This window comes from Hibiscus syriacus, unplaced genomic scaffold (genome assembly GCF_006381635.1).
Source record: "Hibiscus syriacus cultivar Baekdansim isolate YM2019G1 unplaced genomic scaffold, ASM638163v2 tig00111238_pilon, whole genome shotgun sequence".
Taxonomy (NCBI): domain Eukaryota; kingdom Viridiplantae; phylum Streptophyta; class Magnoliopsida; order Malvales; family Malvaceae; genus Hibiscus; species Hibiscus syriacus.
The window spans coordinates 1,628,971-1,655,489 of record NW_024063030.1 but is presented as its reverse complement, the minus strand read 5'-3'; the positions used below and the strand labels follow the sequence as shown (position 1 = coordinate 1,655,489).

Here is a 26,519-nt window from a genome sequence, read left to right as displayed (position 1 = left end):
TTAGGCTGCGACTCTCGTGTTGCATGATGCCGGAAAACGTGAGATATTGGCTTTAGGTAGCAGTCAACCCCACGTTTATAATGAAATTGTATTAAGTAATGCAAAAGGGGTTGCCTTCAGTTGCCAAATTCAGTCGGTCTGAATTTGTAACAACCATGAAAATGACTGAAACATGCCCTTACCGTGATGCATCCAAGGTCTTGGATGAGGTTACCGTGCATTTTGATCATCGAGATCAGATCGGAGATGGAAAGGAAAACGTGCATACTGGATTCTCAGGGCCGGGAAGTCGGTTTTATTGCCATAAAATAGAGCTAAATCAAATGGTCTCACAGTTGACACCTTAATGAGTCCAGTCCAGGTTAAATGATAATCATATAATCAACTCCACTGAAAAAGGAGCTAGATTCAAAACATCATAAAGATTGAAATTTTGCAGACACTGATCCAAAAGTCAATTTTTATAAGAAAAACAAATGACTGAAAAGGGTACCCCTTTGCTTATCAAGCTATTTGCCATTGGTGGGTTGGGTGATAGCAAGAGGAGGTCTGATTGTGAAAGAAATGTAAGCGGGCTCTGTTTTGTTCAGTCACAAAAAGTTATGAATAGCCCAACCCTTTGGGCTTAGATCAAATCGTCTAAATGTGTTTTAAGTTTTGTTGAAGTCCTGATTGCTTGATTGTAGTCCTTTAGATATGTTGTTTTAAGTGGACGGGCTTAATCCCTACGTTAAGGGATTATATCATTAATCATTTTTCTTTTTCTTTTGTTCTTTTGATTAATTCGGGTGATTATAATATAATATCTGTTAAAACTCTCAATAATTTAACATTGAGTGCTTATATTCCTGCATAAGTAGTAGTCGAACCCGATACTTCAAGAAATAACAACAAAACATTAATCATTGAGATTGCTTAATTCGTGTCATTAATATTTTTTTAGTGAGTAGCGACGAATTTATAGGACATAAACTTGATAACTAAAACCAGCATTAGATTTCAAGATATTGCTCTGTAATTGTATGTTGACACTTTAATTCATTAAAAGCTTCAACGTGGATTAAAGTGTAGTCTAAGCAATTTTCTTTACCTCAAATCTGCAGAAAGTAATACACAAAGGCAACCACAGACTGTTTTTTTCCTTAAAACTTGCTCGATCCAACAGCTGTCTTTTTGATAGCTGCTGCTAAACTGCCTGTCCTAAATGCTGTCAAACATGGAAGCTGAAATATTTCTCATGTCACCCACACTTAGAAATGAAATGTGCATTTTTTGATTTTTTTTTCCTTTTAACATACCCATTAATGGGATATCGTCACGTGCCTGTCAGTGTCCAATAGTAGCTGGACACGTTGATAGACGAGGGGGTAGTACTGCTAGACCCAGGTGATCTGGATTTTTTGTACTGGACCATTTGGTCTAATTATGGTACAACTCACCCCACATATGAATACGAGTTTATGGCAGTGTGGTGCTGGTTTCACAGCTAGACTTCACCGTGAAAATTCCTTACGTATGAAGGCAATGTTGCGTGCATAGATAGATACATGTAATCTTTCCTTAGAATCCTAGATTTCCGAGCATTAGATTTAGCAGTGTGTGTTCCGCTCATTGCATTATTTATGTTTTTCTCCACTCATTTAACATTACACTGCTAACCAATACAAATACAAGGTTATTTGTTCTCGTCTATGTAAAATTTTATGTAAACCTTGTTGGTAATTATAGTGATGTAAAACAAATATATTAGTAAAAATAAATAAAATATAATAGTAATTTATTATGTCCGAGTAAAAATTATCATTTTAAAAATAATTCTATCTTGATCTACATAATAATACATTAATATTTAAATAAATAATTAAAACCACATAATAATAAATTCAAATTTATTAAATAACAAGGGTAAACTACATCATTCATCATTCAACTATCTTCTTATTCCTATATTGGTTGTTCAAGTTTAAAAATTTTCAATTTAATTCTCACAACTTTCGTATTGATCATATTTTGGTCACTCTGCCGTTAATAATTAACGGCGTTATGACATGACAATTAATATTAAAACGACGTAGTTTTAGATTCCTACAGAAAATCAAATTTAAATCAAAACGGCGTCGTTTTTTGTCTAAATAAAAAATTATTTTTATTTCTTTTTCTCCTTATTTCCTTCTTTCTTTTCTCTCTGTTTTCCCCCTCAACCTGAATAAAGTCAGATTCCGGCCACCATGCCGACCGTTATTCTGACTACCGCCGACCACCATCGTCGGAGGCCAATGACTATCAAAATTTCCCACCGAACGTGTCTCACCCGAAAATACCCAACTCCGTAAATTTAGCGCTAATACCACTGTCGCCTGCCGTAGGGGCTCCTCAACGAACTATGGGTTGATTGGACCAAGTGTATTTTAATGGAACTTGCAGCCGGACTTGAGAATTTGTAACCATGGGTTGTATGCACAACCGAGTGTTTCTATTTCGTGAAAAACTTGATTCGCTATTTTGAAAACAATCTTTGATTTCGTCGAACATGTCTCTTCTATCTACTTCGTGATGATTAGAAAATTTTCTTTTACAGTAAGACTATTTCACCATCCACTTTGCCTTACAAGAGAACTTTGCCTAGTTGATTGAATATCTGTTCTCAAGATGCGAGCCATTTGTTTTAAACGTCGCATTAATTTTACTTGCTTCAGATTGGAAATAAATTATATGAATTTTAAGCCTTGTTTGATTTAGATTAGTTGCATAAACGAACAAGTTTTTTTATTAATCAAAGTTTGTTTAGTTAAATTTTGTCAAGATCGAGAAAATTGAGCTTCATGAGCAGTCTCTAAATGATTACTATTTAGGTTTGATAGTGCATTCAGTATTAGAAATGGAACTTCAGGGAAAGTGAGGAGTTAGAGTAACATGGCATTTAGTTATGTTCCAATGCTTTGTTTCTTCACATTTGTCCATGGTTCCACTTGGTTTCTGATTCATTGTGAATTTACGTTCTGTTTTTTCTTCGAGCTTCATACTTTGTTGAATGCGATCAAGCGTGTTTTAATGGAACCTGCATCACTATATAAACCACATCTTCTTTGTCCTTTTTCCCATTCAACGTATAGCTTGCATTCGCATGCTTTGATTTGCAGGAATCCTCGTTTTGGTTTGGACTTGGTTACATTGCTGCTCGTTGTGTTTTTTTAGGTGCTTTGGTTTGCCGGAAAACCTTATTTTTGTTTTGATTTTCAGGTCACCGATGCTCTTCCTTATTCTTTGGAATGGTGGCTGTTTAGGTGCTGGTTTTGATGTCGGATTGAGCGCATAAGGAGTGAACGGTGGAGAGTGAGAGTGAAAGTAATAAGTGGTGAGATAATAAAATATTAACTAGTGTTTATGTGGCAGTTGAAAATAATAAAAAGTTCCATTTTATCATGGCGTTAAAGAGAAACCAATAAAGTGATAAAAAAAATTCAATGTTTAAGTTGAATGATTAAATTTAAAAAAAATTAAATTTCAGTGATCAAAATAAGCGTAAAAAGATAGTTAAGTGATGAATGATGCAGTTTACCTAAATAATAATAGTAAGGTTAAAGTATATAAATACTCCCTAAACTTTTAGGATACTTGCATTTTGGCCACCCAACTTTTAAAACTTGCAGTACAGTCATTGAACTTTTAGTTCGTTTTTAGTGAGATCTATGACGTTACCCATTTTAGTTTATCTGACGTGGCACATTAACTCTGTTAGACACCCCGTGTCTTCTTCCTCCTTCAATCCATTCTTCTTCTTCTAATCTAACCCTTTATTAGTTTAATTTTTTCCTTTCCATATTTTGTTTTTCATTGCTTTAGAGATTTTTAGCCAAAGGCAAGCCATAAACCATAAGTTTCATATAATGAACGAGATTTGTCTCTTTGAATTCAAGTGCTCACAACCTCCAAGCTTTTTATAGATTTTTCTGGAGTTAAGCACCTTCCAGTGTTGATGATGGAAGGCCTTATGAAGTCTCCAAATTGTTTGCGGGAAGTCATGTTCACAAATCAATATCTCACATTACTCTTATTGCTAAAATTTTCAATTATATCAATAAATATATGTGCAAATTCAGTTAAAAATAAAAGGGAATGAAAGAAAATTACTTAAAATCAATGGGGAGGTAGAGGAAATCATAAGAAGATAAAGACTAATAATTATAGGTGTTAACAATTTGCTCGTTGCAGTGAATGGAAAGATTGTCAAGCATGCTCAACAACAATTTTTCACTGCAAAATGTCAAGAACTCAAACCGCATAAATATATCAATACAAATGCAATCATGTTAAGAGTGGGTGAAAATGACAAACCTATTGGTAAAAAAAAGAAAGAAGAGAGAATAAGAAGAAGAGGAAAAAGAGGAAAAAGAAGAAAAAGGAGGAGAATGAGAAGGAGGGGGAGGAGAAGGAGGGGAATGAGAAGAATAAGGAAAAAAGAAGAAGAAGACGGGGCTAACAGAGTTAACATGACATGTCACATAAAACTAACGGCGGTTAACGTCAGGGATCTTAATGAAAACTAAAAGTTTAGTGACTATGTTGCAGGTTTTAAAAGTTGGGTGACTAAATTATAAATACTCTAAAAATTTGGGGACTATTTTTATAATTTACCTTAATAGTAATTTGTTGAACTGCTTGTCTCCGTCGGCTAAGATCAACGGGAGCAAACAATAATGCACACGGTAATTTTGTTGGGGGGATTAATACGATATCAACCCTAACTTTTTTTAAGTAGCATCACTATGGGATGTCTCAAGTGTGACACTTTTGATATAAGACTAATAAAAGATATTATAAAAATGTTATTATTTTTTTAATATTTTTGGTAAAGTACTATTTAAAATATTAATTTTTATTAGAAATATTAATATTAAATGTTACTTAAAATATTATTTTTTTATTAAATATATTAATATTAAACGTTATTTAAATTTTTTTTACTGATTTTTAAATAACGAAATTAATATTTCTAATAACAAATAATTTTTTAAATAACATTTTATTATAATTATTAAAAAATATTAATATATTCAATAGTATTTTTTATTAATATTATATTAAACTGTCGTACTACAAATTACCCGCATAAGACAGCCAAGCACTAACCAAATAATTAGAAAATGAAAAAAAAACAGACAAAAACCCACATTTTATTCGAGGCGAGTGACCGGCACAGTCCAATCGCAACACAAAACCAAGTGGGAACTTTTGCAGCTTTCTTGTCCTAAATGTGTTAAATAACCATTTATGACAGGAAAACGACACCTCTCTCCACCACATCTCGAAGGCAGTTCACGCCTTCAATGCCGCGCGTGAGAGTCATTTCCTCCCCAATTCCTACGCTGACAACACTCCCTAAATTTTTTGCTTAAACAATAAATAAAATAAAATAAAAAACAGAACTTCATTGCTCCCAATCTCATGTTGAACCCGCTCCAAAACAAACATCAATTCACTGACACGATGGCTAAAATGTCCACGTGGGTTGTTTTTATTGTGTATGAAAATGGAAGGAAAGTGGGAGTGGAAGTAGAGGATTAAGAGGAAGATAAGTGAAAGAGCTCTGTTTTCCCTTCCGTCGTTTCTCTTCGTTGGCTGTTGCAGTAAATGTGAAAGTTTTAATCTTCTTTTAAGTAAACATACATAGAGAGAAAAGTTGAGACTTTTGTAAGAGGAAATATATAAGTATATATACTGTGTGAGAGAGAGAAAACGGGAGATTTTAGAGAGGGATAGAGAGACAGGGGAAATGGAGGGCATAGAGGAAGAAGAGAGTGGAGAAGAGGAGGTGTTAGGGTCAAGCTTGACGATGGAGAAAGTGGCGGCGGCTAAACAGTTTATTGAGAACCACTATAGAGCTCAGATGAAGAATATTCAAGAACGCAAAGAAAGGTATTGTTTTACTTATTCGTAAACAAAAATTCTCAATCTTTTTTGCATTGTTTATGATATTTGTTTGGTTGTCGAGAAATCAAAAAAGAGAACGATACGAGCTTTGGATGCTATATTATTGCATTTTTTTTGTGGAATCAATGAACTTTGTAGTCAGCTGCAACCAACTTCAATTGCTTTTTTTTTGTGTATGATCCGAATTTCTGTTTTTGAGCCGATGAGTATGGTGATTGCTTTACGTTGCTTTGTATGTGACTAAGTTACATGTTTTTTTTTGGTTAGTGCCTGGGGAGTGGATTAATGTCAAACTCGGTTTCCATGTTAGGAAATCGGGGCAATTAATGGGAGTATTTAACTGTTTTCCCAAATCAGTTTGAATCTACCATTAATTGTATTTTACAGATATAATGCAAAATTTAAGACTTATATAAATACCTTATACCCATGTATTTCATGCCACTTTACATGAGATACATATTGTTTCTGATATAAATTTGATTAAGAAAACGAAGGAATGCATGTTTTGCTTCATTGATCTATAGGATGTGCAGATTATTTTTTGTAGAAAACTGATGGATTTCAATACTTGGATTGGAATATACCAATTCTCTCTGTGTGTGTTCAGCATGCAGATTAAAACATCTGGTTTGCTACTTGCTAGTCAAACTATTATTTTTAGCTGTATCCTCAAAAACCTTCTAATTTCATGTGTTACATGGTATATTCTTTTTATTTGATAAAGTATTTTTTTAATTAATTCTAGAATATGACTTCTGGGTTATGTTGTAATTGAGACTTATTGCAACAAAGTTTCTTGTGACAGTGTTTTCTTCAACATGATGTAGCCTTCTCAAAATGTTGTCCGCATTTGTATGCTTGGAGTTGGTAATGCCAATTTCAACTTAATGACATGGTTTAGTTTCGTTGCAGACGATGGGTACTAGAGAGAAAGTTAGCTACTTCAGATGTGCCCAAGGAGGAACAAATCAATCTGATAAAGGATTTAGAGAGGAAAGAGACAGAGTTTATGAGGCTTAAAAGGCACAAGATTTGTGTTGATGATTTTGATCTTTTAACCATTATTGGAAGGGGAGCCTTTGGTGAGGTTGGAAGGCACATTCTTGTTATATGTCGTACTATTTGTTGCTTCTTACATAAGTTGCTTCGTAGTCCCTTTAATTTGGAACTACATGCTGCTTTATTTAGGCTTCTTATTTATATAACCATTCATTGGCTGCCAGAAGAATTTTAGTGCTCATACTTTTTCTGCAGGTTCGATTGTGCCGGGAGAAGAAGTCTGGAAATATTTTTGCAATGAAGAAGTTAAAGAAATCTGAAATGCTTATGAGGGGACAGGTAACATGCTATTAACATCATTTAATTGATATCTCTAAAGTCAGAGTTGAGGAGAGTGAAGCGTTTGTCAACTATCTGCTTCTACATTACACCTCTTGGTTTTAAAATTTATGCATACACTCTCTACATGTTAACTTAGTGTTTTTGTATGCGTTGTTTAATATCGTCTGATATTCAGCTGTTCTCTGCTCCTTGGTTGATGCCCAACCTTCTTATAAATATGGCATGCTTAAAACTTCTGTTATTTTGTCATTTTCCATTAGTATCCTTTATGTTTGCTAATCTAAAATGTATTTTCACTCCTTAGGTAGAACATGTTAGAGCTGAGAGGAACTTGCTGGCAGAAGTTGCAAGCCACTGCATAGTGAAACTTTACTATTCATTTCAAGATGCTGAGTACTTGTATTTGATAATGTAATATCTTCCTGGTGGAGATATGATGACTCTTCTAATGAGGGAGGATACATTAACTGAAAACGTGGCTAAGTTTTACATTGCTCAAAGTGTCTTGGCCATTGAGTCTATTCACGAACATAATTACATTCACAGGTTCATATGTTAGCTTTCCCTAATATGTTGCCTAATTACTTCATTCTGAACCAGGGTGATGTGGTAATTTCTGTTGATAGTTATTGTAATTAGTTTTTCCTCATCTTATTCTTTACCTCTATTTACTTTCTAGGGACATTAAACCCGACAACCTTCTCCTGGACAAAAATGGTCACATGAAGTTATCAGATTTTGGCCTTTGTAAGCCTCTTGATTGTACAAATTTACCAGCAATCCATGAGAATAATCCCATGGATGATGAAAATATGACAGAACCTATGGATATTGACGGATGTATTGCTGATAAGAGCAGTTTTAGAAGCCCTCGTGAGCAGCTTCAGCATTGGCAGATGAACAGAAGAAAGTTGGTACGTAAACAATTTACGTCACTGTCGTAATCTTTTAATTCATGTATTCTCAAAGTACATTCCAGATGAATCAAAAAACACAGATAAGGCAGCAGCTAAAAATTTCGAAATTAATTAATTAAAGTACATCACTTCATAGAGATGTTGCTTTAAGGTTTATGTTAATCTTTTCCCCAGTTTTCCTCTGCAAAGTTCCAGTTTTGACTTGATTGATGCTCGGACTAGTGGAGCTGTCTCCGTTTCTTTATCAGACCATTTGTCAAACATAAAATTCTAGAAGTTCCTCTATATGTGTGTTTTTATTCTTCTGTTGAACTATGTCTACTTCTCATGTTGCTAATTGTTTTCCTTAAAATTTGTTTGCAAATAACTGCACTGTTAACTATTAATGATTCTTAAAGCCTGAGGACAAAGGTTTTTGGTAACTATAGCTACATAAGTAGTAATGCAATCAGATTATGATTTAAAAGACATGGTATAGTTTGCAGCACAGTTTTCCAGTATTTTGGTTTTTAGTTTCTTTTCTTTCTGTTGAAGGCATTTTCAACTGTGGGAACGCCTGATTACATAGCTCCCGAAGTGTTACTGAAAAAAGGATATGGCATGGAGTGTGACTGGTTAGTTGTATTTCTTTACAGTTCTCTTCAGTCATGGTTGCAATTGGCATCTATTATTACTTCTCCATTTTATTACTTTTTGTCCATTGTGAGGCTTATCTGTTCAACTTTTCTTATTGTGTTTTACCTATCATCTTTTCCAGTAACAAATTCAAATATGGGAGCTAAGAATTGCTGAAGTTTTGTTTACTTCCTATTGAATGGGCACAGGTTCCTTTGTGAAGTTCTCTTATCATAAGTAATACTGCCTTTTCTGTGGACTTCTTTTAGGTGGTCACTAGGAGCAATAATGTATGAAATGCTAATTGGATATCCACCATTTTATTCAGATGATCCGATTACCACATGCAGAAAGGTAACACTTCTGTCTGGCTTTATTTTCTTAGATCTACTTTCTGGTTTATCTTAGATATATTCTTATGATTAACTTTCATCTGTGCTCTCTCCAAATTCAAGATATCCTTCTTTTCCTAACATTTTGTTCATAAATCATTTTTAGATTGTGCATTGGAGAAGTCACCTAAGATTTCCTGAGGATTCAAGGTTAAGTCATGAGGCAAAGGATCTCATTTGTAGATTGCTTTGTGATGTCGATCGCAGATTGGGTACTGGAGGGGCACATCAAATTAAAGTAAGATTATGATATATTAAGATGTCATTCCTTTTCTACCAACTATCTCTTCCTCGTTTGATTGTTGACATTTGATTTTATCAGGCTCATCCTTGGTTCAAGGACGTTGTGTGGGATAAACTTTATGAGATGGAGGCAGCATTTAAACCCGAAGTGAATGGGGAATTAGATACACAAAATTTTATGAAGTTTGATGAGGTATAACTTGAATTCCACCTTTTTCTATAACTTTTGTTTTTTCTTTTTCCAAACGCTAATCACTTTGTTCACTATTTATTTATCCATGTTGGTGAAACTGAAGCAATTTTTTTTTTCTCATAAATTGTCCACTTTTGGAATCCTCACCAGTTGGATGCTCCAGCACCTTCAAGAACTAGCTCGGGACATTCACGGAAGGTTTGTAACTGAATACTTTCCAACTAGTGTATTTCATTTTATTTACACTATTTTCCTAGTACGTGGCTAGTTTTTGTTCTACAATATGATCTGATAATGTCATGAATATGCAATTATGGAAATTCTATTCCTTTTCCCTTTTTTGTTCCGAAAATGTTAGTTTACAAAACAATTGATATCTCTTCTGTAAAAACTCTTCATTAATTTGTGACAATAACAAATGCATAGATGCGAAGTATATACAATTTTTCCCACCAAAATCAACATGCTTGGTTCGCGTTGTATTCAACAATTTTTATCTTGATATTATTTATACAGAGTAGTGAGTGCCTGACATGCGAAAATATGTTGAAGTTTATTTATCTTTTTTCCCACTTAATGCAGATGCTTTTAACACCTAAAGATCTAAATTTTGTTGGTTACACATACAAGAATTTTGATGCTGTCAAAGGTCTGCGCCATTCTTTTGGTATGCAATTTCACTAAATTGTCAAGATTTGATCCTTTTACTCCATCGATGCTGCTTTTTTCCTTTTTGGGTGGGGGACTGGGGGCTTGTCAGTGATAAATATCTATGTTTGCTTGTGAATACTCTTGCATTTTGTGCAGAAACAAGTTTGCCTTATTAATGTTGGGTTTAGGTCAGACAAGTGAAGATTATTGGATTCAATCTATTGCGGCTTATTAATGTTGATTATCTGCATGAAATTCTTGATCACATGCTTCATAATAGATGCTACAGTAGCCGCAGACTTATGGAATTCCATGATTAGCCTCGATTTATTTACAACTTCACTTTTTCTTCTGGCAGGATGAGCATGCCAATAGTTTTAGGTAGTCAAGTAGCCACTCATCTGAATCTGTTTAAAGAACAACAGAAAAATTACAGATTTATAAGTTGTAGATGAGGAGTTAGACAGAGACCTGTGGATGACAATGAGAAAGGAGCTAGGATGAAGAACCAATCAATGAATGTTGAACTCATCATGGTAAACATGGTGCTACTACAAAAGATCATTTGGACGTGCTTAATCCCTAGTTCATATTATTATTTGTTGCTAGTTCATAAACATTGGTAAAAATTCAGAATCTATAGGTGGACTATTGTGAACTAAAATGGTGTAAATTTCCAGCAGAACCCGAGTGCAATAACTGGTTATTCAACTAGGGGAAATTACGTAGGCCACTAGGCCTGCAAGATTAATTTGTCCAACTAATGACTTGAAAATCCCTCTCCAACAGTAATAACATCACCTTAAAATGCTAGAATTTGTTGACATAATTCAATTCATGGAACCCGTAAGAAAAGAAAGTTACTCTTATGTTGATATTTTTTTGTAATGTCGCTATAAACAAGCATATAAAAGAGAAATGCAAAATATACTAATACTTTAGAAATATAATATTTAGTTTTCTTATGGTCCAGTATCCAGTTTTTCTTTTAACTAGTGAAGAGATTTGATATCACTTCCCTAAACTATTTTACTTGTGTAGGTTTCAAGAATCCAGCGATGGAACAAAAATCCCATGATTCTATATATGGTAATGGATCCTTCTCCTTCATGCATCTATGTCTTTTTCTTCTTCTTTTCATTTCAACTTTCTTCCATTATAGTAATGTTATAGTTTGTCCTTCACTATAAAACTGATTAAGTGAACATCTGCAGGTGATTCAGGGGTAGGTTATTCTAGTAGGCGATCAGCCAAGGAAACAGAGATGCAAATGCTTGCATCAGCAGGTGATCCCATGGTGCCATAAAGTAACTAAAGGGACAACCTCTTACATTGATATATGGAACCACTTTGTTAAGTGTACAGAAGTATTTAAAGAGAAATTTTAAAACCCAGTTCTTGGTTGACTGGTACAAAAAGCAAAGACCCCTTATTTTCAGCCAAAAAAGCTGTGTATTAGACGTTAGATGAAGGTTATGAAACTTGATGATGCACTGGCACTGGCTGCCCAGGTTGGCTTTGGTTAAATTTGCCTTCTCTAGTGGCAGTTTCTGGTCAAAATTTACAAGTGATAGAAAACTCCTGACAAACTCTATTAAACCATTTTGGGAGCAATGTTTCCCCTATTGTTGTGTGATTAGCAAAAACTAGAGATTAACTTCGAGGAGATTATATTTTGCTGGTAAAATTTAATCTCAGTAAAATTGTACATTGAAGCACTACCTACTATTTTTTTCGTTCAAGTTTGTCCACTTTTGAAAATGATATATCATTGACCAGTTTTAATCATTCGTCTCTTTTCATTCTTTGGCCATTGATGCAATTATTAAGTGCTCCTCCATCAGGGAAAACACCACCTGAAAATTGCTGCATTGGACCATTACCACAATTCTCTATTCCATTTTCCCTAGTGATAGTTGGGTTGACTGAAACATGCCCATATCATGATGCATTCATTGACTGAAAATGATTACATTATAAAGCACTAATTATTAACATGTTAAAAATTATATGATATACAATATGATTATAACATGTAAAAATATACTACTCTGAATGAATTGTTGAGTCTATTGAGGCATTTGAATTCATCTGTGATTGAATATCATACGATCAACAAACCTGAACATCAAAATCTGGCAAGCATTCTGTCATTATTATTTTTCTGTTAGGTGACAACATGAACTTTTCCTTCAACTAAAACATGATTTTCTTTGTCTTCAACTGAGAATTTAGGATACTCTGAACCGGCCTTGTGGTTTGGTCAAAGGAAATGATATTGATGGCTTAGATAATTTTACTTTTGAATCCATGGAAAAGCCAGAGGTTTCGTGCCTTAAAGAAAGTGTCCATTGCCCATTGACTTAAAAAGGTGGTAGTAGTAGTAGTCGTCCTAACAAGGAAACTAGAAAACGAAATTTGTAGATTTTTTTTGTGATAACTAAAACAGGTCAAAGCTGGCCCTTGCCTAAAATGCAACAAAGTACTTACTGCGGCTTAAAGGTCAAGCTTTAGCCAATAGATTAACTATACGCTTGACATATAATCAATTGTTTAGGTGAGATTTTGTCACATGAAAGACATGTTGTAATCCTTTGAGAGATTGCCAGATTGGTGGGATTATACTTTTCACTTGAGGCAGGTAAAATTTTGGTTGATTTTGACTTACTATCATACTCATTCACCAAACTTAGAACTTGATATAATCAAGTAATTAATCATGTACAAATCTTGCCTAGATTAATTAATTCATACACTCAAAGATTAACATTTAATATTTTATCCCAAAATGAAGAACGGAAAAACAGTAAATATTTTCTTTTTCTACTTTTTCCCCGTTGCTTTTGGATGATAACTAATAAGCTAATTACTGAAGTAAAACAAGATAAACCACCAATAATCCAAGTGATTATTGTATAATTAAAAAACACCAAATAATTTACCATATAAAGATATAATTTAGAAAAAAAGGAAATTGTATGATTGGAGGATGAATATTAGAATATATATAATATTAGGACAAAAGAAAGAGAGCATGAGCCATGGGATGGGTGGAGATGCTTTTCAAGATTCGACATTTGTCATCTCTTCCCTTCATTTTCCTCTGTCCTTTTCATTTTATCTATGTATATCATTTTCCATGAAGTTTTCTCCTCCCTTATTCTTCTCCAGCGCCTTTTCTTTTGTTCCTTCAACTCTCTAAACACCCAGAATAGTATTATTGTAAGTATGAATAAAATATTAAAGAATATAAAAAAGTTTTTCTTTTGGTGAAGAAAAAAAAAATCTTTTGAATCCTTAATGACCACTTGAGCTGTCTACTATATAACTTTTAATTTCAATTTAATGGTAAGCAAAGTCCACATCTTTAATTTTTTTCTTTCGAAGTCGATATCTTTAATTTTCCTACTCATTTGATTTGTTTTCTTTCCCATGTCTCATCTCCCAGATGTTAATGGTCCTTGCTTGAAACAACTACAAAGAGAGGGGGAAGTAGAAGACTTTACTACGGTTGACAAAATTAGGTAGTAGTCATTCTTTCTTTTTCAGTTGAAGTTTCTATATTTATTTTCATTTTTTTAAATTATAATTGATAGCCAATTATTTGAGAGAGGGAGAAGGAGAGGGAGAGGGAGAGAGGGAGAGAGGAGGGACTGGGTGTTGGCTGATGGGGAGAGCCAAAATTACAAGAGGTTGAGAAGGTTGCCTTAGATCCAGGGAAACTCTTTAATTGATATATTAAAGTAAAAAGTACTATCTTTTGTAGGGGTTTCCTGTGATTCTTGGGAGAGATCACCTTTCTTTGAGTTCTTTCTCATGACCCTTTTTGTTTTCCCTCTATCCAAGTCTTTTTCTTTTTGTGTTTTGAGGATAAAAGTTTTGGTTTTCAATTTGATGTAATTGTGGTTGTCTTTATATATATATATATTTGGTTTATGTGGACTGTGGCTGTTAAGTTGTTTTCTCTGGTTCTTTCTGTCTTAAATTTAGTTGATGAAGGTAGATAAAGAAGACTCCAGAGAAGAAGTTGAAAAAGGCATAACCAAAGTCTAAAGTTACTGTTTTTGGGTAATTTTTTCCACAAATAGGAAGTTTGGATCCACTTTTTGTGGACCAGATCTGATTAGCCAAGTTCCTGTCATTAACGTTTTTACTCACCAACAGGTTGCAACACCTGAACTTGCATCCCTTTTTTTGGACACCTTTTAGTTGATTGAGGCATGGGAAATGGTCTCCTAAAATCCACCATTCACATTCCATTGTTGTTCTTTATCTCAGAAGAAGGTCATAGTTTCGTTGAACAATGACAGGTTGTGTGATTTTTGAGGGGTTGGACGGTAACCTTTTGTACTGCCAAGATAGGGATTTCGATGGAGGAGATGTCTCTGACGGTCGCGGTGCCATTTAGATTAGGTAATTCTGTGCGTGAAAACTCCAACTTTGCTCACCGTATGGACATGACAAAACTTAAGCTTATGGCAAATCCTGCTGGAGTTTTAATCGATTCCGAAACCAAGGGTACTAACAATTTAGATTCTGCTGAAGATGTGGATTGTAACCGTGCTGATATGGAGAGAGAAGAAACTAGCACAGAGGTGCCACTGACAGAAGAGGTCAAGGGAGAAAGAGCTACTACCTTGGATATGATGTCTGATAGTAAAGATAGTTGGATTGCTAATAATGATGTTATAGCCCGTGATAGCGAGGAGGAAGATTCTTTGTCTCTGGAAGGTGATCGTATTTACGATCTTGATAGCTCTTGTTCACTATCGGTTGCAAGTGAGACCAGTAGCCTTTGCGGAGATGATTTCGTTGGTTTTGATGCTACGTCTGAGGTGGGAACATCAAGTACTGTGGACAAGGAGAAGAGTATTAGGAGTGTAGATATAATTGCAAAAGCCACTAACTTTGTGGATTCAAACGTTGAAAAAGTGTTTCCAGGTGATCCCCTTGCTGTGGCAGTAAACCTTGAAGAAGAGATTGGAGATGGGTCTGAACAGAAGCCATCTTCAGTTGTTCTTCAATTGGCTCTTGAAAAGCAACGAAGTATGTCAGCTCCAGCTGGACGCAGTGTGTTTGAGGTGGAATATGTGCCTCTTTGGGGATTTACCTCTATATGCGGAAGAAGACCTGAGATGGAAGATGCAGTTGCGGCTGTGCCTCGGTTTTTAAAGGTTCCAATTCAATTTCTAATTGGTGATCAGATACTTGATGGCCTTAGTGCGGACTTTGCTCATCAGACTGCTCACTTCTTTGGGGTCTATGATGGTCATGGAGGTTCACAGGTTAGTTTGGCCATTTCATCTATATATTTCATGCTGACCTTCTTGTCTTTCCAATAGATCATTCGCGAGATTTCCTGGAAGTAAATTTCTTTCTTGGTCGTTGCCATTGTACACAGGTTGCAAACTACTGTAGCGAGCGTCTTCATTTTGCCTTGGCTCAGGAAATAGAGTCTGTTAAGGAATGCCAGAGTAATGCAAGCATAGCAGATGGTTGCCAAGAGCTGTGGAAAAAGGCATTCACAAATTGTTTTGTTAAGGTTGATGCTGAGATTGTAGGAAAATCTGATCAGGAACCTGTTGCCCCTGAAACAGTTGGTTCCACTGCTGTTGTTGCCCTTATTTTTTCTTCACATATAATTGTAGCAAACTGTGGAGATTCAAGAGCTGTTCTATGTCGTGGGAAAGAGCCCATGGCTTTATCTGTGGACCATAAAGTAGAGACTAAATTGTGCCCTTATATCTTGTACTTCTTACTGTTGGTAACTTAAACCCTTTTAACTTCTATTCTCTTCATTTTTCTCAGCCAAATCGAGAAGATGAATATGAAAGGATTGAAGCAGCTGGAGGAAAAGTTATACAGTGGAATGGTCATAGAGTTTTTGGTGTTCTTGCTATGTCGAGGTCCATTGGTATGTGTTCATTCATAATGAAACTTCTTTTAATTTTCAATAGAATTGAACTTTTCTTCTTTACCATTATATGTTTTTCTTAAATGACACCCACGGCATGGCTTATATCTATATACAGTTAATGGTGTGACAGGGTAGTAGATCAAAATCTGTTACTGTATTGCTTGAACTTTTTACTCTAGCTTCCGGCATATTTCCTATGGCTTTGCCTACTATCAAAGTCTTCAATTATTTATGGCTGTGATGCATGCAGTATCTTTGTGTTATTGAGCTCTATGTAGAACATTTCTTTTCACTTTCTGTGCGTAAGCTGCTAAAAAGGTACAGCTGTTTTATAATAAATTAAAATGTCTTCAACTTGGCCGGAGGAGATTATGACGCTTGCAACAAGTTTAGTGAATGTTGATCAAAGTTTGCATGATGAAACAATGTGTCCCGACTGATGTAGAAGTCCCATTCTGAGTATTGAACCTTTATGATCTTGATAAAACAATCTTGTCAATTTTCTTTTCTAACAAGGATGTCTCCTAAGAATCATGTTGTCTTCTGATAGTATTTAAAGTATTCCTCCTATGCTTTCAGTATTGAACTCGCGGTGGTATCTTCTTGATTAAAATTTGGGCATTGATCTTATATGGTTTTAACTTACTTTTAATTAGCTTCAAATTATTCTATTGCCTCTTTTTTTCCTCAAAAAGCAAGCACTGGCCATCAATTTTTGAGGATAGTTGCTTAGTTGTTTCTTTCATGGCACATAATTGAAAGGGAACGAGAATGACCCTTCTTGTTTCAGGTGATAGATATTTGAAGCCATGGATCATTCCTGATCCGGAAGTAATGTTCGTGCCAAGAGTGAAAGAAGACGAATGCCTCATTTTAGCCAGTGATGGTCTATGGGATGTAATGACAAATGAAGAAGCATGTGACCTAGCTCGGAGACGAATACTTCAATGGCACAAAAAGAATGGTGCTACACTGGCTTCAGAAAGGGGCGAGACAATTGATCCGGCTGCTCAATCTGCAGCAGAATACCTTTCAAACCGGGCTCTTCAAAAAGGAAGCAAGGACAATATCACAGTACTTGTGGTTGATCTGAAAGCTCAAAGAAAGTTCAAGAGTAAGACATGATGACCTCTCGACCATCCTTCGATCTTCAGTCTTACCGTATGACATATATTTATATGCTTCGATATAGTTTTTCCCATTTGTTTTTCAAAGGGGAGGAGGCTTTATGACGGTATCAGTCTCTCATGTACTATATATATAACATGCACCATTCTAGCAACGCTCCATTGTTTCGAGAATCTTGATGTAAACCATGCGAGGTTCTGGCTATTGTAAATCTTAACTGTGCTGTAGGAAATAGGAGGTTATGTTGATTCGAAGCTATTGACGCTGTGGGAAATTGTATTCATGGAACCTCCGAGTTAAAAAAAAAAACACTCCGAGAGGTACATGTTTTGTATTATTTCAACCCATGGTGCTTATATAAAAGTTTAGAAATTTGGAAGATAATAGTAGTGTAGTTCTTCATGTTTCCATTGGTTAAATCCAATGATTGCTTCGGACGAGATGATTCAGTTTTTGTAGCACTATAAGCCGGCCAATGCATATGGTTTTGGAAATGATCCATTCTTGGCCATGTAAGGTGCTTTCTTTCTTCTAATAGTGCATGATACATGTGGAAATATGTGTGTTAATGTTTATCTTTTGTGCTTGATTTACTTTTGCCATATCTTCCGTTGTTGATTGATATGAGTGTAGTGGGGACAAGGTCATGAGAAGTTGAAATCTCACTCCCAACAGATTTCACTTGCAGAAGGAAAGAAAGCAATGGAAAATAATGGTGCTAATAAAGCATAAACTTTTAACAATGAAGAAAAAAGTGAACCTGAGCATAAATTTAAACAGCTGATGCTATAAGGTTGGGAAATATTGAAAGAAGGTGAAGAAACCAAGTTAGGCCATTTTGGTTCTTGATTCAGTTGTTTTATTTCGTCTAAAGTATAAAATGGATGCCTCTTCTGAATGGAACAACTACAAGACGTGTGACTTATTTACGTAGGAATGCAGCAATTCCAGAGCTCATTTTATTTTGGTCCCCTAATTCCCAAAGTTGATTTCAGGTTGTTTCATTTCTTCTTGAACAGGAAAAGTGCAACCATCCATTATTCTCCGTTATTGTATCCAAAGAGCTCCGCAACAGCGATAAAGAATGTTAGCCAGTAAACTGTCCATTTCACAGCCTGATCCTTGCCGTAGGTTGACTCCATTATTAATGGCTTAATGGTAGCCAAGTTTTTGTCCATCCTCTTGTTGAGCCACTCTTCACTGCAACACAAAAAGGTCCAGTTCAGTGTTTCTCCATGAAGAATCAGAGATGTTAAAAAAGTATAGCTATTGTAAATTTGTAATAAATTTTTTTATTGGCATTATAAAACAACTGCTCCCACCTAGCTTTTGCACAAGTTTTTCCATTCACAAGCCAATGAATGACAACAGAAACATCATCCTGCACACAAAGGATGGAGAAAAAAAGGATAAAATATGCATATTCCTTCGTTAGGTTAGGCAATAGGCATCATGACCTGTTGTTTTCTTTCACACATAAGCCAAAAGACAGTATGGCATCAAAATCTATGGCTATTGAATTTCAGTTTCAGGACTCGTAGCATAAATAAGGTACAAGGTCTCAATGCGACGTACAGATCTTACCTGGAAATAAAGAAGCAGATTAGCCGTAGACATTGTAGCTCCTGTGAAGGAGTACCTAGTTATCCAGTCATTTTCCTTTATGTCCTACAGATAAAAAGAAAAGTTTGACAAAATATTGTCAGACCAGTTAAGATCCCTTGTGTTAAAAAAACAGTATATGTCATCTACTTGTTGCATAAACCCATATTAGCAAATAACAAGTAATGTTGCTCAGCACATTCTATATAAGTTTATAAATGACACGAGAAAGATAGTAAGTTATTTGAGTTCGACTTAATCAAAATTTCGTCAACACTCAAATTGAATAGACTTAAAGTTATTAACAAGCTAAAGTGAGTTATTTGATACTTGACTCGAAAAGCTCGTAAGCAACTCGAAAAAAATATATTAAGTTATTATTTTTTTAAATTAAATTAAATTATTATTGATATTAATATTTATATGTTGTTTTTTTCTTAAAAAATTATAATATAAGATTTTAATGTACTTGAGGAACATGTTTGAGTTCGAGCTAAGTGTAAGAATGTCTTGAATTCAATTTCCTTCAAACTCGAGTCGAGTTTTAATCTTTGATTTCGAGTTCAAATCGAACTTGATAATTTTAAGTACATAAACTTTTAAGTCGATTCGAGTTCAACTTTAAACTTTTTGAATCAAATTAAATTTAACAATATTTCAACTCAACTCATTTACGGCTCCCTGTATATGTACACGCATACCTCAAAGTTGCAAGCCCCTTCTTTTTATTAGATATAAAATAATGCTCGTCAAATTTGGACTTAAAACTTACTTCCCAGCCTAAAAAAAATGGGCCGTTGCTTGGAAAGACCTAGCTGCCCAAACAGGAAACTATGCGTTTTGGATTGAGTTGAGTTGCGCGTAGAATTTGTAGAGGTTTCTTTGCTCCCTCCCTCCTAGGTTCCCCCACTCGCTTGCAAACAATGGCCCGTTTCAAGTCGAAGCAACCATCGTCGGCAGCCTCCGAGAAACCGGTGAAGCCTCGAATGAGCAACGCCGAGAGGTCCGCTTACTTTGCAAGGAGGGAGGCGGCGAAGGTACTACGATCAGTTCTCCAAGGTGACGCCCATCGACGAGCCGTTGGTTCGATAAAGTCCCTCGTTTATAGCCCTTCTGTTAAGAACAAGAAGGCTACTTTCGCTCTCGTTTGTCAAACCCTCAAACGTAACTTACGTTTATTCTTCTCTTTCTTTCTGTCACTATTTCTATTTGTTGATTAGAACAAAATAATTTGAAGCTTTAGCATAGCTGCTTCATTTTTTACACTTCCGGATTTGATTTGTTTTCAGATCTTCGTATCATTAAAGACGTGTTAGAGGATGCTAACATATTGAATGGTAGATGGAAGGTGAAAATTTCTGAGCTTTTAGTAAACAAAAAAAAGGCGATGATTTTTTCTTTTCTTGCTGTAGTATTGGAGATGTAAAAATTGCAACTCAGTGAAACGTCTTATAATTCTGGTTATTGTCTTGATATTGCAGAGGCAAGTGGATTTGGTTTATATAATCGCGTATGATATACTTTTTGGTCAGGTTTGAATCTTCATTAGCTTCTCATTTCCATATTTTACGTTTTTCCCCTCTTTTTGCATTGCTTGGCATAGTGTGTGAATTTCCTATGAATAACAAGCAAACTCTTGAAGTCTCTTGGGAGTTGAGACATAATGCAGTTGGCCATATGCCTTTCTATGTCTAATGTCTCAAAGATTCTTATGCTTTCTAAGATGAACTTTTATTTAAAATGTGAACTAGTGAATATGATTGCTTACCTTCATTTCCTGAATTCGCATGTTTCTATGTTTGTTGCACTGAGTTAATTTGAAAAGTGAGATCTTTTCATAAGTTGTAGTAATTTTTGTATAGAATGGTTTTGCAGTTATTTGCTGAAGGATTCATCTTTCATGTGCTATTTTCCCTAATGTTTTGCATCCTTGTTGTATGCGTGGTAATCTTGTGGTATTAATTCTAATTTCTAGGAAATTTCATTTGTTGGTGATGCGGAGAAATTTCTGGTAAAGAGAAAAGTTCCTCTTCAGTCTGCTTTAGCTCGGCTTTTAGTGAGGAAAAAGATGAAGCGCATTGAAGACTTGATAGATCATTATCAAACCCCTGGTATGTGTCGAGTAAGATGTTTTGTTACATCCAAGTGCTTCTGTTGCTTGTAATTCGTCGTTACTTGATGTACGGCTTATTGTCTATTGCAGATGTTTCGAAACCCCGCTATGTTCGTGTGAACACACTTAAATTGGATGTTGATTCTGCCTTAGTTGAATTGAGGAAACAGTACATGGTACTTTCTGTAGCTTATGATAAAGCTAAACCTTGTGGGGTGTTGTGAACTATTTTGAATGTTCTATAGCAATATAGAGTAATGCGAGTGATGTGAGTTCATTACCAGGGTTCATCAAGCTGGCATACACTCGTTGCTGCTTGTTCTTATCATATTTTTGTTGTTTCTACATTATATTTAGTACAAAGTTTGCAGTTGCAGTTTTCAGCCTCTTCTTATTCTTTCTTATGTTTTTTATTTACTGATATCTCTAGTCTTTATCTTCTTTTGTGGCCAATTTTCGATGTGTTATTTTGTTAAAATCTTTCATTTTCTTAACAGGTGCAAAGGACGACCTGGTTCCTGACTTGTTAAAACTTCCACCAAAATGCGATCTTCATGATCATCCTTTGATCATGAATGGAAGCATATTTATGCAAGTATGAATAAGTGACTATTATAGTTGTGTATTGTTGGAATATAAGAGCAGTTCCTCAGTTTCTTTAAGTTTTTTTATTGATGCAAATTGGCAATCATACAGGGGAAAGCTAGTTCTATGGTGGCGGCAGCTCTTGATCCTGAACCAGGATGGGAGGTAAGTGTTATTGCTAGGAAAATTATTAACTTACTATTTTTTTACTGTTCTTTGAATTTAAATATTTTATAACCATAGTGTAGGTTCACTTTAGTTATATGGTAGAAGTTCATCAAGTTTCTGCTTGAGTTTGATGTTGGGATCTATTCATGGCATGCTCACTTCCATATTTTTGTGAAGGTACTTGATGCATGTGCAGCTCCAGGGAACAAAACTGTCCATCTCGCTGCTCTTATGAGAGGGAAAGGAAAGGTCATAGCCTGTGAACTGAATACGGAAAGGATAAAACGTTTAGCAGACACTGTCAGGCTATCCGGCGCACAAAGTATCCTTGCAAATTTTATGTGATTATTTAGTTTTTTTTTTATTCGAGTACTACTCTTTTTCTATATTGCCCAGGATGCTATCATGGAAGGGCCTGTTATATATGATCTGAAATCTACCCCGTTTATAATGCATTAATTGACCTGTCATCCTTAAATAGGATTCCCTGTTTTCATTTCTGTCATCTACTGGCATATGTTGTTGATCATTCTCCTAGTGTTTCTGTATGAAAATCTTTGCAGTGTTATGTTATTCCTAATTTGAGTTATAGATATTGAAGTCTTTCATGGAGATTTTCTAGGCTTGGACCCTGAAGATCCTCTGTATTCCAAGGTTAGTGTTCTCCGACTTGTGTCCCAAGTTAAATAGTTTAGGCATGGCTTCTTTTAGTTTTTGGAATGACTTTTTTACATTACTTTAGACTGTTCTAAGTCTGAAAAGTAGAATAGCGATTAGTTGCATGGCTCTTTTGTCAGTCAGTCGCTCAACCCATCATTGTGTATAAGTTCTGTTCCCTAGTCTTCAATATCAACTTGTCTTTCTTCTCTAGGCTGCTTTTAACGCCATGGTCTTACTTATTACTTTAGTTCTCAAGTGAAAATACATTGCAGGTCCGTGCTATTCTTCTGGATCCTTCCTGCTCTGGATCTGGTACAGTTGCTCAGAGATTGGATCATTTGCTTCCATCTTATGCTGCAGGTATATAATGCTCGTAGATTTTAGTTCTCTTCAAATTGTTCCGTGTTTTCTTGCAAATTATCATATCAAATTTTGCAGGTCAAGCTGCAAATATTGATGAATCAGAGAGAATTAACAAGCTGGCCTCCTTTCAGAAGAAAGCGCTAGGGCATGCACTGAGCTGTTAAGTACTACTTTTTGTCCCCCCCCTCCCCCCGTTAGGGTCATTGAAATATTTGGAGAGCGTTATTGAATGATCAAGTTTAATATTTTCTGCTTACAGTTCCACAAGTTGAGAGAGTAGTTTACAGCACTTGTTCCATCCACCAAATTGAAAACGAAGATGTTGTCAAGTCCATTTTACCCGTAGCCGTATCCCATGGTTTTCGACTAGCAACTCCTTTTCCCATGGTTTAAAAAGTCTTGCTGCGTTATTGTATCGCAGCTGAAAATTTGCTTCGGACAGACCCTGCTGAGGACAAAGAAGGTTTTTTCATTGCTCTGTTTATCAGGGAAGATAGATCCATGAGCCGCCCATCGTTAAGCCCTGATGCATCTCATCCATCTCCTGTAAAGCGTAGTAAAGGGAGACATCTGAACAAGAAAAAATCGAGAATTACAACGCCCATCTTATTTGGCGGGATGTTTAAAATGTTGTCACGTGGTAAACCTAGTTCGAGGATTAACTTCATTAAACAGCGTTGTTAAGGCTTTAATTTGAAGATATTTTTCATTTTTAATCATTATGAAGAAAAAAACGCGTCTAGTATTATTAACAGTATTAGCCAAGTTGAGCATTTTACGAGTAGTTTGAATTAATTCGATTAGAACTTGATTAAAATGTGATTTGACTTTAATTCAAGATCTTAACGAGTTGATATTTTAATTTAATTAGACAAGTTTGTGAGTAATTTATTAATTTATTTTTATAATTTTTTACTTGTTTTATTTTTAAGATTATATATTGTTTAACTCCTTTTCAAAATGATTATAATTTTTTATGACGATTATTATTATTGGATAAATCAGTTGTGTTGATCCAAAAAAAGACAGCCACTGCTGCAACAGCAAACTACAAAAGGATCGATTCAAAAGGATCCCCCAACTGCCACACAAAGCAGTATTCACTACATCTAATCCATCTATACAGCAAAATTGTAAGCAAATCCTCACCACCTCCTTAATACAATCAATTATATCCTCAACCGAACGAAATTTCCCCCTTAACTGCCTATTATTACGTCCTTCCCGAACAAAATACAACCTCGCCCAAGCAAGGTTAAGAATACAAACAAGAAGAGACTTACCTTTAAGCTTCTCCACTACCCAGCACATAGCATTGTCCCAATCAAACTGTCTCGATCGCAGACAGCAAAGCTGCAGCACTTGGTTCCAAACTGCACAAGAAAAATGGCATTCCATAAATTCCATAAAGAGATGATTTCTGGTCTCAATATGGATTCCACACAAATTGTAAATGCCATCAGTAGCCATTCCCAGCCGAGCCAGCTTATCTTTTGTGGGCATCCTATCCAAGATAATCATCCAATCAACAATTGAATGCTTAGGGATGTGAAGAGGGAACCAAACAACCCGATGCCACAACACCTTAGGCTTCTTGTCCCTAACTTTATCCCAAATCCAGCTATTATTAACCATTGTCCAATTCACACCATTACTAAAAAGCACATTAGCTTCAGCCCTCAATTTTAGCAACTTCCTCAAACTCCAACTATACTAAGACTTACATTCCACACTCCAAAAATCATCCCTTTTAAAAGCATATTCTTTTACCCAGGCCACCCAAAGAGAGCCGTCACCAGCCAGAATACACTTAATTAACTGAAAACTGCAAGTTCGAATCCAACAAGTCAAATCTCTCACTCCCAGACCCCCTCAGCCTTCAGAGCACACATCTGATGCCAGCTAACACGAGCACAACCTTAAGCAGAATCATCCCTGCCCTTCCAGATGAATCTCATACACATTTGCTCAATTTTCCTGATAACCACCTTACGGAGGAGGACTTGCCTGCACCAGAAATTTGAGATGCTAAACAACACTGCTTTGATAAGCTGAAGCCAAACCCATAACTGAAAACTTTCCTAGACCAAACTCCAAGCTTCTCCCTAATCTTCCCTACCTCAGGACAGCTCACAGCAGGATCAGAAGAACCAATGAGCCCAGTATAGAACTTAACCATCTCAGCTGACATCTTCTCGAATGATTCCAAACGACGTCCCTCAGCATCCTTTAGCAAACGGATCGTGTTAGTCTTCCTCTTCTCCATCACCGTCGAGTGAAAGAACTTTGTACCCATATCACCTTCCTTTAGCCATTGGATCTTGGCTCTCTGCCTATAGAAGGAAGCTTCAGCTTTCTCAAGTTCCAAAAGCTCAACAGATAGGTTATGTTCCTTCCCCACATCTCGCAAATCAGCATGAGGCAGATTAAATAGTTGAACCTGCTCCAACTGCCCACGTTCTCAACAACTCTCTTAGAAATTTCAACATAATGCCTTCTATTCAAATCCCTCAAAACAGGCTTAAGCCGCTTCAGCTTACAAAATAGCCTTTCCATAGCATTCCCAGACACTTCCTTACACCAAGAATCCCTCAAAATCGAAACAAACTCAGCATTATCAGTCCAGAAATTGAAGAATTTAAAAGGCTTAGGATTATTAGCCTGCGCTTCCTTAAAAACCCAATATCAGTGATCCTAGACAGTGATCCGAAACCCCTTGAGCTTTAAATTCAACAAAGGAATCAGGAAATACTTGCAACCAAGCAGAATTAACCAAAATCTGGTCCAACATACTAAGCCAAAAACCCCCTCCACTTGCTTATTGGTCCAAGTAAAAATAGGCCCAGAATAAGGGTGATCCAGAACCTCCAAATCATCCAGACAACTCAAAAAATCATCCATATCAGCATTAGAGTAATGACCAACCTCAGTAAAATCAGAGCTCTCCTCAGGCCGAGCATAAATGTTAAAGTCTCCCCCAATAAGCCAAGGAGAATCACCAACAGTAGCCTTCAAATCACATAATTGACCCCAAAGTTCTCATATCTATGCCACTATTACTTCCATAAACAGCAGTAATAGTCAACCTATGCCCACCTACCTCTCCCCTAATAGTGAGAGATTGATCAGCCACTTGAATAACATCAACCTGCAAATGATATCTCCATAAAACCCAAAGCCTACCATTTTCAACATAATCATAATTATGACAAAAATTCCAACCAACCAGCAAAGAATCTATACACCCAGCAGCATTATGTAACCGAATACGAGTCTCCATAAAACAGATTACACCAACCTTGAAGCTCTCCAACCGCTTCAACACCTTTGCACGTTTCGGAGGATTATTAAATCCCCTTATGTTCCACAAGCAAACAATCATTAAGTAACTCCAGAGGCCTCACCTCCCTCACCAACAATAACAATTACTCGAGCTTTCTCAATATTGTCTCGTTTCTTAGCCTTCATATCATTTAGAATAGCAGCAACCCCCAATGATGCCACCCAAGCCTTCCTAGGCACATCAACACCATCAGCATTAAGCACCTCAAACCTGCTTGAAGAACTGCTCAGCAACTTCTTCTCTTTAGCTCGCCCACGAGCCTTCTTCTTCTACCCTATAGATTCTTGCGAGGCAGGAAAATCAGCCCCTTGCATCACCTCTTTACCCTTAGATCCAATAGCATGATCACCAACA

At 35.9% G+C, this 26,519-nt stretch overlaps 2 protein-coding genes and 2 pseudogenes across 12 annotated transcripts; 3 read left to right on the top strand and 1 right to left on the bottom strand.

Moving 5' to 3' along the window:
* The first annotated feature begins 5,542 nt into the window (after positions 1 to 5,542).
* LOC120157136 lies at positions 5,543 to 11,704 on the top strand (annotated as a pseudogene).
* Positions 11,705 to 13,475: 1,771 nt separating this feature from the next.
* Positions 13,476 to 17,712, top strand: LOC120156851 (protein phosphatase 2C 77-like). Of its 11 annotated transcripts, none has more exons than XM_039168113.1 (7): positions 13,497 to 13,634; positions 13,735 to 13,810; positions 14,286 to 14,354; positions 14,597 to 15,571; positions 15,688 to 16,005; positions 16,095 to 16,200; positions 16,994 to 17,712. In XM_039168113.1, the coding sequence occupies exons 4-7, from the start codon at positions 14,657 to 14,659 to the stop codon at positions 17,326 to 17,328; spliced, it is 1,674 nt and encodes a 557-aa protein (XP_039024044.1). In that variant the 5' UTR covers positions 13,497 to 13,634; positions 13,735 to 13,810; positions 14,286 to 14,354; positions 14,597 to 14,656; the 3' UTR covers positions 17,329 to 17,712. The 11 variants fall into 11 exon arrangements, with proteins under 11 accessions (XP_039024042.1, XP_039024044.1, XP_039024043.1 ...); XM_039168112.1 differs by having other exon boundaries at positions 14,496 to 15,571; XM_039168118.1 differs by lacking the exon at positions 14,286 to 14,354.
* Positions 17,713 to 19,698: 1,986 nt separating this feature from the next.
* LOC120157233 lies at positions 19,699 to 23,506 on the top strand (annotated as a pseudogene).
* Positions 23,507 to 23,886: 380 nt separating this feature from the next.
* On the bottom strand, positions 23,887 to 24,457 carry LOC120157232. The gene is made up of 2 exons (XM_039168438.1): positions 24,106 to 24,457; positions 23,887 to 23,903 (listed from the first exon to the last, which is right to left on the bottom strand). The coding sequence occupies exons 1-2, from the start codon at positions 24,455 to 24,457 to the stop codon at positions 23,887 to 23,889; spliced, it is 369 nt and encodes a 122-aa protein (XP_039024369.1).
* Between the last annotated feature and the right edge of the window lie 2,062 nt (positions 24,458 to 26,519).